Source organism: Budorcas taxicolor, chromosome 22, assembly GCF_023091745.1.
Source record: "Budorcas taxicolor isolate Tak-1 chromosome 22, Takin1.1, whole genome shotgun sequence".
NCBI classification, from domain to species: domain Eukaryota; kingdom Metazoa; phylum Chordata; class Mammalia; order Artiodactyla; family Bovidae; genus Budorcas; species Budorcas taxicolor.
Genome location: NC_068931.1, coordinates 46,835,705 through 46,854,163, shown reverse-complemented (window position 1 = coordinate 46,854,163; position 18,459 = coordinate 46,835,705). Strand labels below are relative to the sequence as shown.

The 18,459-nt window shown below is 48.6% G+C and overlaps 1 protein-coding gene across 1 annotated transcript in view; it reads left to right on the top strand.

Annotated features, from left to right (window-relative positions):
• Positions 1 to 18,459, top strand: part of LOXHD1 (lipoxygenase homology PLAT domains 1) — a 197,862-nt gene that overhangs the window by 97,639 nt on the left and 81,764 nt on the right. Inside the window, exons 17-21 of the mRNA XM_052660502.1 lie at positions 94 to 286; positions 5,707 to 5,867; positions 8,180 to 8,648; positions 9,121 to 9,275; positions 11,723 to 11,856. Of these exons, the coding sequence (XP_052516462.1) occupies positions 94 to 286; positions 5,707 to 5,867; positions 8,180 to 8,648; positions 9,121 to 9,275; positions 11,723 to 11,856 (1,112 nt within the window). The remainder of the gene's footprint in view (positions 1 to 93; positions 287 to 5,706; positions 5,868 to 8,179; positions 8,649 to 9,120; positions 9,276 to 11,722; positions 11,857 to 18,459) is intronic.

The following is an 18,459-nucleotide window of genomic DNA, read 5'->3' as shown; positions in this document are numbered from 1 at the left end:
CCGCTTGCCCTGGTGTTTTGGGGGCGTAGGGATGGAGAGATGGAGGCTTCTATACCAGCTCCTTGCTCACATGTATCGTGTGTTTCCTTCCAGATCAGCCGGCTGGTAATTGGGCATGACAGCACGGGCATGCATGCCAGTTGGTTCCTGGGCAGTGTCCAGATTCGCGTGCCCCGCCAAGGCAAGCGGTACACCTTCCCTGCCAACCGCTGGCTGGACAAGGACCAGGCTGACGGGCGCCTGGAGGTGGAGCTCTACCCCAGTGAGGTGGTGGACATCCAGAAATGTATGGAGGCAGCTGTGACGGGACTGTCAACACTGTTCCCCATGGGGTGGGGCAGTGGGGAAGGAAGAGAGATTGTGGGCGACCTGGGTCTTGTCTCAAAGTGGGAAGCTTCCAGTTGCCCCTGGCAGGGCTCTGGGAGGGAAAGGGGGCTCCTTCTACAGATGGGGAACCTGAGGACGTGGTGGATGAACCATTGTTTTCTGGGAGAAAGGCAGCAGATGACTTTACTGAGAAATATACCTTCTTGGCCTTGCGTACAAGAGGAGTGTGAGAAATAGTTTTCCCCCTGGGAAGACTGGAGAAGAGATAATATTCACTCATTCTTTTATTCAATATGTGTACGTTGACTGTTTCTCTGTGCCGACACTGCCCTAGGCTTTGTAGAGACAATCATGAGCAAAACAGACCAAAGCCTTGTCCTCATGGACTTCACGCTCCGTGACGGGAGACAAAAAATAAATATATAGTATAATGCCAAGTAAGAGCTAGGAAGAAAAGGAAGCAAGATAAGGGGTTAGTAACAGCATGGGGAAGAGGGAACTATGTGGACAGGGTGGTGACCTCTCTGAGTGGAGGTGAAATTCAAGGTGATCTGGCTACCTACTGCACATGATATGAGAGCCATCAATTAAGTAGGGGGGCTTCCCTGGTGGCTCAGAGGTTAAAGCATCTGCATGCAATGCGGGAGACCTGGGTTCAATCCCTGGGTCGGGAAGATCCCCTGGAGAAGGAGTTGGCAACCCACTCCAGTACTCTTGCCTGGAGAATCCCCATGGATGGAGGAGCCTGGTGGGCTACAGTCCATGGGGTTGCAAAGAGTCAGACACGACTGAGCGACTTCACTTCACTTCACTTCAAAGAAACAAGAGGTTATCTAGAGGATCATCAGTCTAAACCTGTTATAGACAATGCCGCTTCCCTCACCTCTCCGTTTTTGTGTCTAGCCTGAAAGCAGCTGTCTGAGACTCACTGCCACAGGAAGCTGCTCTGAGAAGGAACCCACTATGAACTTGCCACTTCCTCTTCCAGAAAGCCTTGTGTCTTATTGTGTCCATCCTCTCTCCCCATGTAACCTGTAAATTCTCTGAGGACTGTGTCACATACACAGGCTTTGTAATGGTACCTGCTAGTGTGCAGAATCGAATCCTTCCCTCTTTTTATGAGTTAAAACTTGATTTCCATCAGAGTAATACAAGTACTGGGCTTCCCTGTTGGCTCAGATGGTAAAGAATCTGCCTGCAATGCAGGAGACCCAGGTTTGATCTCTGGGTTGGGAAGATCCCCTGGAGAAGGGAATGGCAACCCACTCCAGTATTCTTGCCTGGAGAATCCCCATGGACAGAGGAGCCTGGTGGGCTACAGTCCATGGGGTTGCAAAGAGTCAGACACAACTGAGCGGCTAAGCACAGCACTATACAGGTACTACAAGATAAAGATTAAAAAAGCAGCAGTTCCCTTACCTACCTCTTTCCCCAACCCATCCCCCTTCTTCAGAGGTAATACATTTTTAATAACTTTAGCTTTTTCTTCAGAAATCTATCTCCATATTTTCAGTAATATACTTATCAATTACTTGAATTTTTTTCAGTCATTTAGTTGTTCAGTCGCTCAGTCCTGTCCGATTCTTTGTGACCCCATGGACTGCAGCATGCCAGGCCTCCCTGTCCTTCACCATCTCCTGGAGGTTGTTTAAACTCAGGTCCATTGAGTTGGTGATGCCATCCAATCATCTCATCCTCTGTTGTCCCCTTCTTCTCCTGCCTTCCATCTTTCCCAGCATCAGAGTCTTTTCTAATGAGTCAGCTCTTCACACCAGGGGGCCAAAGTGTTAGAGCTTCACCTTCAGCATCAGTCCTTCCAATGAATATTCAGGGCTGGTTTCCTTTAAGATTGACTGGTCTGATCTCCTTGCAGTCCAAGGGACTCTCAAGAGTCTTCTCCACTACCACAGTTCAAAAGCATCAATTCTTTGGCGCTCAGCTTTCTTTATAGTCCAACTCTCACATCCATACATGACTACTGAAAAACCATAGCTTGGACTAGATGGACATTTGTTGGCAAAGTTATGTCTCTGTTTTTTAATATGCTGTCTAGGTTGATCATAGCTTTTCTTCCAAGGAGCAAACATCTTTTAATTTCATGGCTGCAGTCACCATCTGCAGTGATTTTGGAGCCCAGTCTCTCACTGTTTGTTTCCCTTGTTTCCCATCTATTTGCCATGAAGTGATGGGACCAGATGCCATGATCTTCGTTTTTTGGATGTTGAGATTTAAGCCAGTTTGTTCACTCTCCTCTTTCACTTTCATCAAGAGACTCTCTAGTTCCTCTTCACTTTCTGCTATACGGGTGATGTCATCTGCATATCTGAGGTTATTGACATTTCTCCTGGAAATCTTGATCCGGTTTGTGCTTCATCCACCCCAGCTTTTCCCATGATATACTCTGCATATAAGTTAGATAAGCAGGATGACAATATACAGCCTTGACGTACTCCTTTCCCAATTTTGAACCAGTTCATTGTTCTATGTATGGTTCTAACTGTTGCTTCTTGACCTGCATACAGGTTTCTCAGGAAGCAGGTAAGGAGTTCTGGCATTCCCATCCCTTAGAGAATTTTGCACAGTTTGTTGTGATCCACACAGTCAAAGGCTTTGGTGTAGTCAATGAAGCAGAAGTAGATGTTTTTTGGAATTCTCTGGTTTTTTTGATGATGCAGCAGATGTTGGCAATTTCATCTCTTGTTCCTCTGCCTTTTCTAAATCCAGCTTGAACATCTGGAAGTTCTCAGTTCATGTACTATTGAAGCCGTGCCTGGAGAATTTTGAGCATTGCTTGGCTAGCGTGTGAAATGAGTGCAGCTGTAGTCTGAACATTCTGTGGCATTGCCCTTCTTTGGCATTGGAATGAAAACTGACTTTTTTCAGTCCTGTGGCCACTGCTGAGTTTTCCAAATTTGCTGGTCATAGACATTAATTATTTTCAGTCATAGACGGTAACTATTAACTTCCTACTATGGAATAGGAGGATTTAGCTTTTTTAACATATGCACATGGACATTTATACACACACATATATATCCCCTCCCTCCAACCTTCAATAATCAGTATTTGATTTTTACATTATTATAACCATGTAAATATTATTCACTGCTGAGATACATACTCATAACAATTATGCTTCATTTTTTATACAGCTTGTTTTTTCTGGAATTAATAATAATCTCATTTATGCATTAGTAGAGTTTTCAATGTACCCATATATATTTTATATACCCATCTGTATACCCACCTGTCTGTATTAGTTTGCTAGGGCTACTATAACAAACTACCACAGACTAAGTGGCCTAAGCAACAAAAGTTTGTTTTCTCCCAGTTCTGGAGGCTGGAAATCTAAACTGAAGAGTCAGCAAGCTGGGTTTCTTCTGTGATCTATCTCCTGGGCTTGCAGAAAGCCACCGTCTCACTGTCCCTCACAAAGTCTTCCTGTGAGCATGGGCATGTCTCTATCCCATTCTCTCCTTAAAAGGACACCAGTCATATTGGATTAACTTAATCACCTCTATGAAGGCCCTGTCTCCAAATGCTGTCACATCCTGAGATATTAGTGGTTAAGGTTTCAACATATGAATTTTGGGAGGACACAGTTATTCCATAACACCATCTTATCTCCATCTCTCCAACAGAACTAAAGTCCTTTTCATATGTTCAAATCCAACAGGAACTCTACTTCCTTCTCTCCATCTCCCATCACAAGGGAAACTCTTGTCTTGTTCTCTGGGGTGCAATGAAGCTTTCCTTTTGAGACTTCCTTTCTACCGTCTTTTGGACATTGCAGTCTTTCTCTTCTAGGTTAGATCTCCTGTTTTCTGAATTTCACGTCTTCCTCTTTTTTGGTTCATTGTCCACTGCAATGGAGAATTTGAATGTGTGCAAATGTCTCTAGCCTACTCTCACCATTGAGCCATAATTTGGCTCATTAGAGAATTCTGATCTAGAACTCAGTTTCTCTTAGAGTTTATAAGGGATTTTCCTACCATCTTCTGGCTCCCAGGGTTACGGCTGGGAAGTCTGATGCCTTTCTGCTACCCAAACCTTTGGATTTTTTTCTCTCTAAAACCTGCAGGATCCTATGTTTATCCCTGGCATTCTGATATTTCATGATGTCTTCCGTGTCTTTTGTGATTTTGGTTTCATCCAATCTTCTGGGAACTCAAGAGCTCCTTGAATTTGGAAGTGTTCCTTTAGCTCTGGGACCTTTTTTTGTATTTATTTCTTCCACAATTTCCAACTCTCTGTCTGCTGTTTTCTTTAGAACTGAAATTTGTTAAGCTTCCTCTGATTTTCTTATCTTAGTTTGTTTTGGGGAATTTTCCTTTTGGTTCTTCAGTGCTGTCCTTGACTTTACCTTTTCTTTGGAATATTTTATTTCAGCTACCACATGTTCATTTCCAATAGCTGGCTCTTGTTCTCTGCATGCTAATTTTTATCTCTCCTAATTTTATTTAATCCTGGTTGCTATTGAAACCAGAGAGAGGGAAGAGAGACTGGGGTTCTTCTCATTAAGAATTCTGGCTTTTACTGGGTCTCCTTCCTGTCCATCAACTTGCCCAACCTCACCCCCAGCTAAAGCCATATTTCTAGTTCAACTTCTTCCGGCTCTCAGCCAGTCCTCTCGTTTCAGCCGCCAAATTTCTCACATTGCTGTGGTAATGGGAGACCCCTTATCTTTTTGAAAATAAGTCTTAACTTGAAAAAATTATGATTTCACCCTACAGCATTGCTGAAAGGACAAGTCTTGTAATAGCCGCTTAGAAAAAAATACATGGTCCCATAGTTCTTGGAGACATTTTGCTCTCCTATAAGAAGCGCCCTCTAATGGTGAATACTTATAACACATTTCCACCCTCTAACAACTTGACAGTATTTCTTCAACATAGAGACAAATTCTTTCTGTGTAGCTCTGTTGGTATCATCTGAAAGCTGCCTATATTTAAATGAAGAGTATCATTTCAACCATCCTCCTTTACTGAAAATAAGGGAAAAAGACAAACACATAGCCTTTTGCTTCTTTCTGCCCCACAGTGTCTACCCAGGGGTAGGCACACAGCAGAGGGTGCCAGCTGGTGTACTGACCTCATTCCTGGTTCCAGAGAACACATGCAGCGCAGAGGAGAACTGAGCTTTGGAGTCTGATTGCTTAGGTTTGCCATTTCCACACCGACTTTAGTCCTTGGAGCCTCAGTTTGTCAATCTGCAAAATGGCAACAATACTGCTTATGATACTGATGGGAGGATTAGATGAGATGATGCCTAAGAAGCAGCAGACACATGGCATGGGTTTGGGAAATGTTTTCTTTGTAACTATTGTTGCTGTTGTTGCTATTACTAAATGTCCTGCTTCTCCTCCGTGTGCCCGCCCAGTGATCCACTACGAGGTTGAGGTTTGGACCGGGGATGTAGGCGGAGCAAGCACCACTGCCCGAGTATTCATGCAGATTTATGGTGAGAAAGGCAAGACAGAAGTGCTCTTCCTCTCCAGCCGCTCGAAGGTGTTTGAACGGGCGTCCAAGGACACATTCCAGGTGTGTGGGGGTAAAGCCATGGTGGCAGAGGGGAGCCAAGAGAGGGCTCAGCATACGTCTGAAAACAGAGGGATTGGTTCTCAGGCCTGGCTTCTTGTTAGCACCATCTGAGGAGCTTTAAGTCTACACCTGGATCAATTAAATGAGAACCTCTATGGTTGGATATGTTTTCTGTGTGTGTGTGTATGTGTGTGCTCAAGTTATGTCCGACTCTTTGTGGCCCCTTCGACTGTAGCCCACCAGGCCCTTCTATCCAGGAAACTTTCCAGGCAAGAAAACTGGGGTATGTTTCTAAAATCTCTACTAGTGATACTAACGTGCTGCCAATTCTGAGAACAGCTGGAGGGTTGATTCTAATTTAGCAAAATATGGCGCGAGGGCCTTGGCCACCGCATTAGTTTCCAGCCTTGGCCTCTGATTTGACAGCTCACTCGGTCTAAGAGTAGGGCCATGCCTCCCAACCAGGATACTGGGAGGCTCGGGGTCTCATGACTCTGTCTGAGTGCCCCAGGCCACCTCAAGTCCCTTTGAGTAGCGGAGAAAAAAAGATGAGAACGTAAGCATGTTGTTGGCAGGAGAGAAGGACCCAGGGCGGTGCCTTTTAAAGGGCATGTGAATGTCTTCTATGGGACACAAGTGCATTTGTGCATGTGTGTACGTGTGCAGATCTGTTCTGCAGTAATATCTTCATGCTGGCTGCTCTGCGTGTGTGCCGTAAGTAGCCTGGCCCTCAGCAAAGAGTCCTAACCCAGTGCCCAGCAGAGAGGGTCCTGGCTTAGCTGGGCCAGAGTCACGGGTGTCTGGAACGTCAGCGGTGGAGGAGGCCTCCTAGAATCCAGCCCTCTCCTGACACTGCTGAGTGCAAGGGCCTGATTGGCTCACCTCTCTGAGCCTCAGCTTCTTTATCAGCTCAAACCTAGGTTTACAATAACTACCTGGCCTGCTTCACAGCCCCTGGAAGGATTAAAATGGTCAATGTCAGGGAAAGTACTTAGGAAACTGTGACCAGTCACGGAGGTGTTAGGAGCAGAGCGTCTTCTGGATGTGAATGGACTGCGTGGCTGGGTGTGGTGGTGGCTGCATTCATAGCTGGGCAGGTTGATGGGGAGCAGAGACGGCAAGTGAGCCCAACTGTGAGGGTGCTGTGACCTGGAAAATACTGGAGAGGAGGAGATGGGGGGGAGAGAGATGGTAAGTGAGCCAGACTGCGAGGGTGCTGTGACCAGGAACCATTGGAATGTGCTGAAGAAGGAACTTACCGTATCCAGAGCCCATCCCTACAAAGCTGAGAAGAATGCACTCCTCTTTCAGGGGGTCCTGGGCTCCATTTTGGCTACTCATTTTCTTACAGAGGTGCTTCTGGCTACATTGTGGCTTCATGAACAGTGAGTCAGGAGACCTGAACTCTCCTGCAGATCTGAGGTCCAGCTGGGGGGACACCAAACAGCTCATGGGACAGCCCTGGGCCTCAGTCTGTTCAGCACGGGAGCTGTTGCCTGAGCCGGGGCCAGACCTCCCCTGGATGTCAGGCTCAGATCAGAGTGGCAGATGGAAGGTCGAGGACCCAGTCCTCTGAAGCAGAGCTAAATCCCTGCCCTTTGAGCCGGCCGTGTGCTAAGCCCAGTGCAGGAGAGAGCTGAGCGCACGGACAGTAGTGCCTGCAGGCAGAGAGGGCATCCAGGCATCCAGGCTAGGCCGAGACCTTGCCAACCTCCAGGATCCCCTGAGTGCTCAGGGAGGGGAAAGGCTGGTGTGGTGGTGGGGGGCTGGGGCCTCTTGGAGGCGTGGGGGAGACTTCTGTCTTTGACAAACACCACTTTTTTTTTTTTTTTTTTGCTTCTTGGAAAAGTTCTATATTATTGCTAGGGGGAAAAAATGCTCCGAACGAGAGCACTGGAAGACACAACACTAAAGAAAAAAAAAAAAGATAATAAAGCTCCGGAACTGGAATGAATAGGTTTAGTTAAAGGCAGAGGAGGGAATAAAGGCATTCTGCACGAGGGAACAAAGATACAGAAATAAGAAAAATAGGAGTGAGTGTGACGTGCAGAGAGAGAGAGAGAGAGTAAAGTGGAGAATGAGAAAGAGAAGGAAGGAGACCATATTGACCCGCTGTGTTGGGGGTGCACTGTGTCGGTTTGGGTGGGGAGGGGGGTCCGGCAGGGAAACCAGGCTTGGGTGGGGAGGGCGGGAGAGGAGGCGCGGGGGCAGCTTTGACTCAGAGGCCCCAGTCTCTGGCTCCAGCGGCTCTGCGGGGCCCCGGGGAGGATGCTGAGGAGCCCCCCAAGCCACTGCCCCCGCGCTTCGTGCAGCTGGAGGCAGCGGACGTGGGCCAGGTCTTCAAGATCCGGCTGGGCCACACGGGCGAGGGCTTCAGCCCCAGCTGGTACGTGGACGCCGTGTGGCTGCGGCACCTGGCGGTGCGGGAGGAGGACCTCACACCCGAGGAGGAGGCGCGCAGGAAGAAGGAGAAGGACAGGCTGCGGCAGCTGCTCAGGAAGGAACGTCTGAAGGCCAAGCTGCAGAGGAAGAAGAAAAAGAAGAAGGAGGCGGGCAGCGAGGAGGAGGACGAGGAGGAGGAGTCCTCGTCCGAGGAGGAGTCCTCGTCAGAGGAAGAGGAGGAGGAGACCGAGGAGGAAGAGGGGGAGGAGGACCTGGAGCCCGGGATGCGGGAGGTGATCCAGGAGTACAAGTTCGACGCCCACCGCTGGCTGGCCCGGGGCAAGGAGGACAACGAGCTGGTGGTGGAGCTGGTGCCCGCAGGCCAAGAGGGTCCTGAGCGTAAGCCTGAGGAGGGGTCACATAGCCCCCCAGGGTCGGGGGGGGGGGGGGGGGCGGTACGGAGAGGGAAGGATGCCCAGCTCTTCTTGCAGGTGGGGACCCCCCGTGGCTCTCCTGACCTGGGCTGTGCTGAAATGCCACCGTGGACCATTCTTTGCTGGGGCTGGCGTTGCCCTTGCCCTGGGACTCTTGGGAGGAGCCCTGGTATAGCTCATGGTGACTCATCGTGGGGACATCAGTAGGAGGGTTGCTGAGGACCAGTGCCTTGCCAGAACTCGCAGCTTCCTGGGCTTCATGGTGAAGGGAAGTCTTGGGTAGGGAGGAGGAGCTGGTTCGCTTCCACCGTCAGTGTAGGTGTGGGTGTATCCCGAGGTTTTTCCGGCCCCCACCATCTGGCTGGATGCAACGGGCTGAGCCTCAGGTCCACCCCGAGGCCTGGGCATCCTCAGCACTGCCTTTCTGTGTCTCCCAGCCAACACCTACGAGATACAGGTGATCACGGGGAATGTGCCCAAGGCTGGCACTGATGCCAACGTCTTCCTGACCATCTACGGGGAGGAATACGGGGACACGGGCGAGCGGCCCCTGAAGAAGTCAGACAAGTCCAACAAGTTTGAGCAGGGACAGGTAGGGTGTGGGCTCCCCTCGGGGGGGGGGGGGGGCAGGTGAGTCCCAGATGGAGGGAGCCCTCTGGTGATTGCCAAGGCAGGCCCAGCCTGCACGGCAACTGCTGTGTGCAGTATTGTGCCCTGTTCAGTCCAGCTGGATAGAATGGAAGCACCTCGTCCATAAGCACCAGGGCTTTGTGGCGGGGACATAAAGAAAGGCCCAGGTGGGGTCCAGGAAGTGCTCAGGAACTAACTGGAGGCGGCATGGGTACCAGACCCTCAGGTGCTGAGTCGGGAGACAGGGGTTCAGGGAGGAAGTGCTGACCAGAAGCTTTGGAGGAAACTTGGAGGGAAGGAGGCATGTGAGCTGGGCCACGGTGGAGGAGTATGGTGTTGGCCTCAAGATGACAGCGAGAGGTGTTCCCTGAAGATGGGACCACATGAGGAGGTGTGGGTGGAAGTGCGGAAGGCCAGTTGGAGGACGTTGGACGGTGGGTCTTCTCACTCTGCTGTGGTTACTGCCAAGCCATGGCGGGCGCTGCCTCTGAGAAGCTTGATGTGACCAACTGAAAGGATGGGGGCGTGAGAACCTTGAGTGACAGTTGAGAAATTTGATCTATATCCTGAAGCAGTGATGCCACGATGGCATTCGAGCATTTAGAGAAACGCAGGCCCCTCTCCTTCCAGGTACAGTAGGAAAAGCACGGAAGAATGCAGCTGTCATTCTCATCCCTTGAGATTTTACAGGGTCCTCTGGCTAGAAGACTGTCTCTCATGTCACCTTTCCCATTTCTGCCAGCATCCCAAAGCCAGGTTCCCTTGTTAACAGAGAGGAGAACCAGAAATGTACAAATCCATTAAAAATACTTCTGGGGTCATTGCTTGATCTATTTTGGATGTCCCCTGCTTTTTTCTTCAACACCACCTTCCCATGACTTGAGGATCAGGATTGATTTCTGTGTTTCCTTTAAAACTTGCAGCCACTATGATGACTAGAGTTGGAAGAAAATTGCTGCAGAGGATGTAATTGGCACAACTGATGAACTCTGAACATAGACTATATATTAAATAATATTGTGTTGACTTTGTTTCCTGAGTTTGGTAATTGCCCTGTCATTATATGGGCTTCCTCGGTGGCTCAGCGGTAAAGAATCCACCTACAATGCAGGAGCTGCAGGAGACGCAGGTTCAGTCCCTGGACTGGGAAGACCCCCTGGCAGAGAGCATGGCCACCCACTCCAGTATTCTTGCCTGGAGAATCCCATGGACAGAGGAGCCTGGCGGGCTACAGTCCATAGGATCGCAGAGTCGGACACGACTTGTTACTGAGCACGCAAGCACTGAGATTATATGAGAATGTTATTCTTAGAAAATCCGTGCTGAAGAAGTCAAAAGTAGAGGATCATGATATCTGTGAAATACTTTCAAATAATACAGGCAAAAAATAGAGAAAGGGCAAGAGAGATTGAGAGAGAAAGCAAGATCTAAGGGTATACAAAATTTCATTGCACTGTTTCTGCAAATTTTCTGTAAATTTGGAATGCTTTCCAATAAGTAGTTTAAAAGTTATAGTCAAGAAGACCTCATTCACTTATCAGGTTCACCCTCTGGTCCTGGCGTCATCTGTTTCCTCCAGCGCATATACGTGCACTGGTATCATATACGAACACTGGTATCGTATAAGGCTTCCCTAGTGGTCTCTCTTCCCACTTGAATGGTGAGCAATCTAGGTCTTACACTGTACATTCTGTCAGTCACTTCAGATTTGCACTTTGACTCATAGTAGGTACTTAATCGGAACTTGTGGTTGAAGGAGTTTATGCACATATGTGCACACACAGCATGTAGTATCTGCACATATGCAAGCAACAGGCCCTACACACACGCACACACACACATGCACACCCCGCAACACAAATGTGGGCATTCAGTCAACCCATTTTCCCTACCCCTCTCTCACGGTCACTTCTGTCACCCTCCTACCTCCCTCCACCTTCCAGGACACAGTGAAAGTGAGAAGACCCCCCTGGCAGGGGCAGGTGAAAAGACAGTAGTGCAGCAGGTGAAGGGAATGAAGAGGTGGAGGCTTCCAGCTATAAAATAAAGAAGTCTCAGGGGTGTAATGTACACACAGGGAATATAGTCAACAATGTAATGATTCTGTATGGTGATGGATGATAACTGGTCTTTAAGTGGTCATCATTTCATAATGTATAAAAATATTGGACCACTATGTTGTACACCTGAAACTAAATTAATGTTGTATATTAATGATAATTCAATGAACAAAAGTCGGTAGTGCAGACCAAACCCCAGATGGCTGGCTACATTTTCCATGTCCCCTCCTTCTGGATGTTTTGGATCTAACCATTGGCCTCAGGCTGCCCCAGGTCCTGGGAGGGTGAAGCTGACGGTGAGCTGGGGAGGGCTGCCCTCCTCCATGAGTGCTACTCTGATCTTTCCCAGACAGATACTTTCACCATCTATGCCATTGATCTGGGGCCCCTGACCAAGATTCGGATTCGCCATGACAACTCAGGCAACAGACCGGGCTGGTTCCTGGACAGAATAGACATCACTGACATGAACAATGAGATCACGTGAGTGGGACTGGAGGGGAGGGAGGGCAGGTCATGCCTGCCACTAAGATGTGGAAAGAAGGGTAGGGGTGGGGTGGCTATGATGGGTGAGGAGAGAGGGTGGCTAGGATGTGGGTTTGGCCCATGGAGCTGACTAGGTGGGCAATGCCTCCCTTGCTTCCCTCTCCTTGGGCTGCCCCTCAGCTGCTTGCCCTGTCAGGCGGGCAGTCTAGTGGAACATCTGATCCAGTTCTTGAAGTCCATCACTTCAGAAAGTCAGGTCTTCTATTCCAGCCCTGGCCCAATCTCCATGCCTAGACTTACTATTCACAAGTCTCTCCATGTATAAAGTGACTTCCAGGACATGACTTTAATGTTCTAGACTGGGAGTAAGGAAACTTATTCTGTAAAGTGAAAGTGAAGTCGCTCAGTCGTGTCCGACTCTTTGCGACACGTGGACTGTAGCCCACCAGGCTCCTCCGTCCCTGGGATTCTCCAGGCAAGAATACTGGAGTGGGTTGCCATTTCTTTCTCCAATTCTGTAAAGGCCAGATAGTAAATATTTTAGGCCATTTGGTCTCTGTTTCAGTTGTTCAGCTTTGCCTTTGCTGCAGAAGAGTAGCCATATATGATACCTAAGTGAATGGATTTTATTTAAGCTGGTTGATTTTTTTTTTAAGTTACAGTAGTCAGGAACTGGACTTCCCTGGTGGCTCAGCAGTAAAGAATTTGCCTGCCAATGCAGGAGATGTGAGTTCGATCCCTTGGTTGGGAAGATCCCCTAGAGGAGGAAATGGCAACCCTCTCCAGTATTCTTGCCTGGGAAATTCCATGGACAGAGGAGACTGGTGGTCTACAGTCCATAGAGTTACAAAGAGTTCGTCATAACTTAACAACTCAACAGCAACAACGGCAAAGTAAATGGAAGTGTCTGTGATCCATGAAAACTTCATTCATGGGCACTGCAACTTGAATTCCATGTAATTTTCACATGTCACAAAAACTATTTTTGTTTATATTGTTTTCAACCATTTAAAGATGTGAAACCTTTGCTTGGGTACATAAGTGTGGTGGGCCAGATTTGGCTCACAGGCCATAGCTTCCTGGGCCCTGCTCCAGACTCACAGCTACCCCCAGGAGGTAGGGTGGGAAGGGGGTCTTGTTCTCCTGACAGGTGAAGGAACCACACCCCAGGGAGGGGAGGCTGTAGCCCCAGCGTCAGTTTGTGCCAGAGCCAGGACCAGAACTCCAGACCATCAGAGATGAATCTGGTGTGTTCCCACCATTAGGCCACATTGCCTTTTGAACGAGAGGAGTCAGGGGCAATAGACATGAAAGAACACCTGGCGCTGTTGGGGGCAGGAGCACAGCAGTGGGCAGAGAGGGAAGCGGGCAAGATCTCGAGAGGTTTGTGGAACTGCTGAGGGCCTGCCAGTGCCCAGAATGTCGAGGGCACTTAAGAAATAAATGTTTGGATTAAACAACATCTTGGCCTGGTATCTCCTGAAACATTCCCTGCTCTGTGCAAGGTAGGGGTTGATGGAGGTCACCCTATCTTCCACCTCAACCCTGCCCCACCAGCCCAAGAGATTACTCCAGATGGGGACACTAAGGGACAGCTCACATACAGCCCAGTGTCATGGATTTCCATGAGGTCACATGAGGTCCCCGTGATGGCAGAGAAGGGCTGTGGGACAAGCCCACGCTGGGAACCAGGGTCCTCACCTAGGGTAGGTGCTCTGCGAGAAACTCACCAGGTCACCCTGGACAACTTACTACACCATCTTTACCTAAACTTTTTATTTTATATTGCAGTATAGTTGATTAACAATGATGTATTCGTTATAGGTGTACAGCAAAGTGATTCAGTTATATCCATACAACTATCCATTCTTTTTCAAATTCTTTTCCCATTCAGGTTAGTAGACTGAGTTTCCTGTGCTATATAATAGCTCCTTACTGGTTATCTATTTTAAATATAATAGTGTGTACATGTCAATCCCAAACTCCATCTTCATGAGCTTTCATTTGCTCTTCTGATAAATGGGTTTAAAGATAATAGCCCAACTTACATCTCAAGATGGCCTCAAAATCTAAAGAAAGCATTTAATCTTGACAAAGACAAAGTGCTCCAAAAAAAATGTAAGGACAGGGACAAACTGGGAACATCCCGTGCAGCCTGGTTAGGGTTGGTGAACTCTGTTCAGTTGATTTGGCATCTCTGGGCCAGCCCAACATACTTGAAAATTATTGCAGCTCTATAATCTGTTTTAGTTTCTGTCCATACTTGTCTTCTTTCATTATTAAGAATATTAGCTATTCTTACCATTTCAACTTAAGATATTGGGTGACTTTTTAAAAAACCCTGTTGGAATTTTGATCATTTTGCTGTTAAATGTATGTGCAGAGAATTGCGTATTTAGACCATGAAGTGCTCCCCCAGGCACACATTTCTGTCTTTCCAGGTGCTCCTTGAGTATCTCAGTCAGGCCATTTTCTACACATTTTCTACACTTGCTTCACACAGGCTACAGGTTCCTGTTACATTTGCTCAAGTGTCTTCTATCTTTATCACTCTTGTGATGGACCCTTCTCATCACTCCCCTCTCCTTTTCCCCGCCCTTACTTTTTCCTTCCTCCACTCCTTCCTTGTTCGTGTTGCATGGTTTCTTTACTTTGTTTTGTTGGTATTGAAGCGGCAGTAAGGGCTCTGTGCTCAGCTGGCTCCAGCCATGGGCAAGCAGAGAGCGACTCTGAGCAAAGCCTGCCCCTTGGAGAGAGATGTAAAACCATGGCCATTCGTTGGAAGCAGAATGAGAGCAGTGAGTCTTCTCTCTCTCGGAGAGGCACTGTCTTCTCAAAAGCACCACGACCTTCCATGACCTTTGTTAGCTCAGGAATAAGACCTCTGCGGCCAGAAGGGTGAAGGCACACTGAGCTGTTCTGGACACGGTCACTGGTCTCCTTGCAGACTGGGTGCCCTTATCTCCTCTCTGCCGCTCCCCACGCCTCCATCCATTGCCCCTTCTGTCAGAAAAGCTGTCAGACGCCCCTCCCCATCTTCAGCACCTTCTGGTCAAAGCCTCCTGGCTGGCCCCTCCGCCTCACCCAGGCCCTGCCTGTGTCTGCAGCTGTCCAGACCCCCAGGCCATGTGCCTTCTCTGCTCACGCTGCGCAGAGGCTCCTGGGTCTGTCACAGTAAGAGCGAGAGCACGTCCAGTGGCCGGTCCCACCGCTTTGGCTCACTCCTTGCTGTTCCTTGAAGCCAGCAGACGTGGTCCCCCCTCAGGGCCTTTGCATGTGCTGTCCCCTCCCTACCCCGATGGCTCGCTCATCCTTTGTCTAGGTGGGTCTCTGCTGAGGTCCCACCGGCTCAGCGAGGCCCCACTCCCAGCCCTGGACCTTTCATTCCTCCTCCTCTGTTTACTTTCCCCACATCACTGACTTACAATACACTGCTCCATTTAGTCATTCTTCCTCTCCCTGATATAGAATATGAGGTCCCCTGAATGAAGAAATAACTTCATCTGTTTTGTTCGCTGCTGTGTCTGCCCCTCACCACCCAGTCCCTAGAAGAGTGCCCGGCACGTAATAGGCACACCATCGATACTTATTCAGTCAACTAATAGATAAAATTACGCTTGATGTGTTCATTCATTCATTCATTCATTCATTCAACAAACACGAGCCCTGCTAAGTGCTGCCAGCTAAGCAACTGGCTCAGACACCACCTCTGAAGAGCAGAAACCTATGATGGGAGGTACTTCAGGTTTAATTCCTTTCTCTTCCACTCTTTGCCTGTGTGGCCTGGGCAGTCACCTCTTGAGTCTCAGTTCTTCCATCCATACAATGGGCATAAAGAAACTCTTTCACAAAATCATTGCAAGGACTAAGTGAGGTACTGTGTGTCAGGGGGCCCAACATCCAGTAAAAGGCAGTATCCGTTCTTTCCCTGAGCAGGGAGGTTCCAGTGAGTCAACATCTAAAAGTGGCCAGACAGCTAGGAAATGGGGCAGGAGAATGTGCAGGGTGGTTGAGGAGCTGACAGCCAGGGAGGCAGGGACAGCACAGGGACTGCAGGGCGAGCAGGTGCTGGTGGTCTCCACGTGGTAACCTAGAACATTGAGGGGACCGGGGAGGAGGGTGTGATGGTAGGTGATCAGGCTGCTCTTTTATCCAAGGTGGCATCAAGATGTGCCTTTATGAACAAGCAGCTCTTGGATGTTTGAGTGCTTGAAACAGAGGGCATTAAAAGCAGTTGGAAAATTATCAGAGACATGCAAATCAAGACCACAGTGAGGTACCATTTGACACCAGTCAGAATGGCTGTGATCCAAAAGTCTACAAGCAATAAATGCTGGAGAGGGTGTGGAGAAAAGGGAACCCTCTTACACTGTTGGTGGGAATGCAAACTAGTACAGCCACTATGGAGAACAGTGTGGAGATTCCTTAAAAAATTGCAAATAGAACTGCCTTATGACCCAGCAATTCCACTGGAGGAAACCAGAATTGAAAGAGACATGTGTACCCCAATGTTCATCGCAGCACTGTTTATAATAGCCAGGACATGGAAACAACCTAGATGTCCATCAGCAGATGAATGGATAAGAAAGCTGTGGTACATATACACAATGAAGTATTACTCAGCCATTAAAAAGAATACATTTGAATCAGTTCTAATGAGGTGGATGAAACTGGAGCCTACTGTACAGAGTGAAGTAAGCCAGAAAGAAAAACACCAATACAGTATACTAACACATATATATGGAATATGGAATTTAGAAAGATGGTAATGATAACCCTGTATGCGAGACAGCAAAAGAGACACAGATGTATAGAAAGGACTTTTGGACTCTGTGGGAGAGGGAGAGGGTGGGATGATTTGGGAGAATGGCATTGAAACAGGTATACTATCATGTAAGAAACGAATCCCCAGTCTATGTTCGATACAGGATACAGGATGCTTGGGGCTGGTGCATGGGGATGATCCAGAGAGATGATATGGGGTGGGAGGTGGGAGGGGGGTTCAGGATTGGGAACTCATGTACACTCGTGGCTGTTAAAGTATTTTAAAAATTTAAAAAAAAAAAGATGTGCCTTTATGAACAAGCAGCTCTTGGATATTTGAGTGCTTGAAACAGAGAGCATTAAAAGTGGTTGGAAAATGTGATTCAGGTGGCACAGAGGTGAAGAGCCAGGGGGCACATACGGGATGCAGTGGGTCACTGTGTTTTTCTTCGGCGTGAGGATCATGGAGGATAGGAAACAGGAGAAGAACACTGGAGAGGGCGGCAAGACAGGGTGAAGGGGCTCAAAAGCCACACTGAGAACACATCCAGGCTCCTGGCTGGTGGCATTCCATGGGCACCCTGCTGCAGCTGAGCATGGGAGCTGGGGGGAAGGAGCAGGGAGACGTCAGCTGCTGTCAGGCCCCCTCGGGAGATGCTTTCTGAGCAGACAGGCTCAAGAGAGGGTGTGATGCCCAGAGCTCCTGTCGCCGCCGTGAGGTCACCCAGACAGAGCCACAGTGGCCCCAGAGGTCTGATGTGCAGAGCTGGACAGATTCAGCGGAGTGTCAGCAGGACCCCTTGAAGCCCTTCTGGCCTCTGAGACCATTGCTCTGGAGGGCAGCTGAGTCTGAGCTCGAAACCCCAGGAGGAGGGGACTGGGGGAAGTGGAGGCCAAAGATTTATTGATCTGCAACTCAATTGCAGAAAAAAAAAGAATAATTATTTTCCAAATAGAGAGTGCTTGAGGTCTTTTAAAGGAGTCTCAAGCTGTCAGGGTCCATGATCAAATGATGTGGAAAGTCTTTTTAATGGTAGTTTGCAGCTGTGAATGGCTCTGAGTGCGTTGTCCTGGGGTCTGAGGTCTCCCATGGGTTGACCGGGGCTCTACCCACAGACTCACATCCTCTCATATAAGGAGGCCGCTAGTCCCTTGGGCAGGGAGCAAACTGTGAAGTTGAGACAGTTTGTCTGGGGACTCTAGCCTGGGAGGCTCCACCACTGGCCTCCCTGGAAAAAAACATTTAAAAAGTGTCAGGTTGATGTTCACGTTGACAGTCCCATCACACTTGGAATGAGGAGAGCCAGACCTCTCCTCTCACGGGCTCTGCTCAGACACTTCCTGAGCCTTGGGGTGACGTCAGGCACCACATTCTAAGAGGGCTGATGGAAAAGAGAAAATGCATCTTCAAGAAAAGAATAGTGGCTGATTAAGAAACCTAGGAGTTGTGGCAGGAATTCTGAAGGAGGAATTCAGAACGTTTCACCTGAAGAGGGCCCCATGCCTTTCGATTCCGTTGATTCCTGTGGTGCCCATGTATGCCAGTGACTGTGGACGGCAAGAGGTGAGGAGACTCTGAGCTCGTGGGGTGTTCAGTTTGCCTGACTTCTGGCAGAGACACTTAAGATACATGCTCCTGGGCAACCTCTTCCTTTCTCATCACTTCAGCAACCACTTATTTGACAATCACGTCCATGTGGTATCCCAAGTTGTATCAGTCAGAATAGGCTAAGTTCTGCTAGATAATAAGTGGCCCTAAAATGTCAGTGGCCTCACACAATGGGAGCTTAGTTCTTGCTCATAACACATGTCACGGGGGGAAGGGATCAGGGGCGT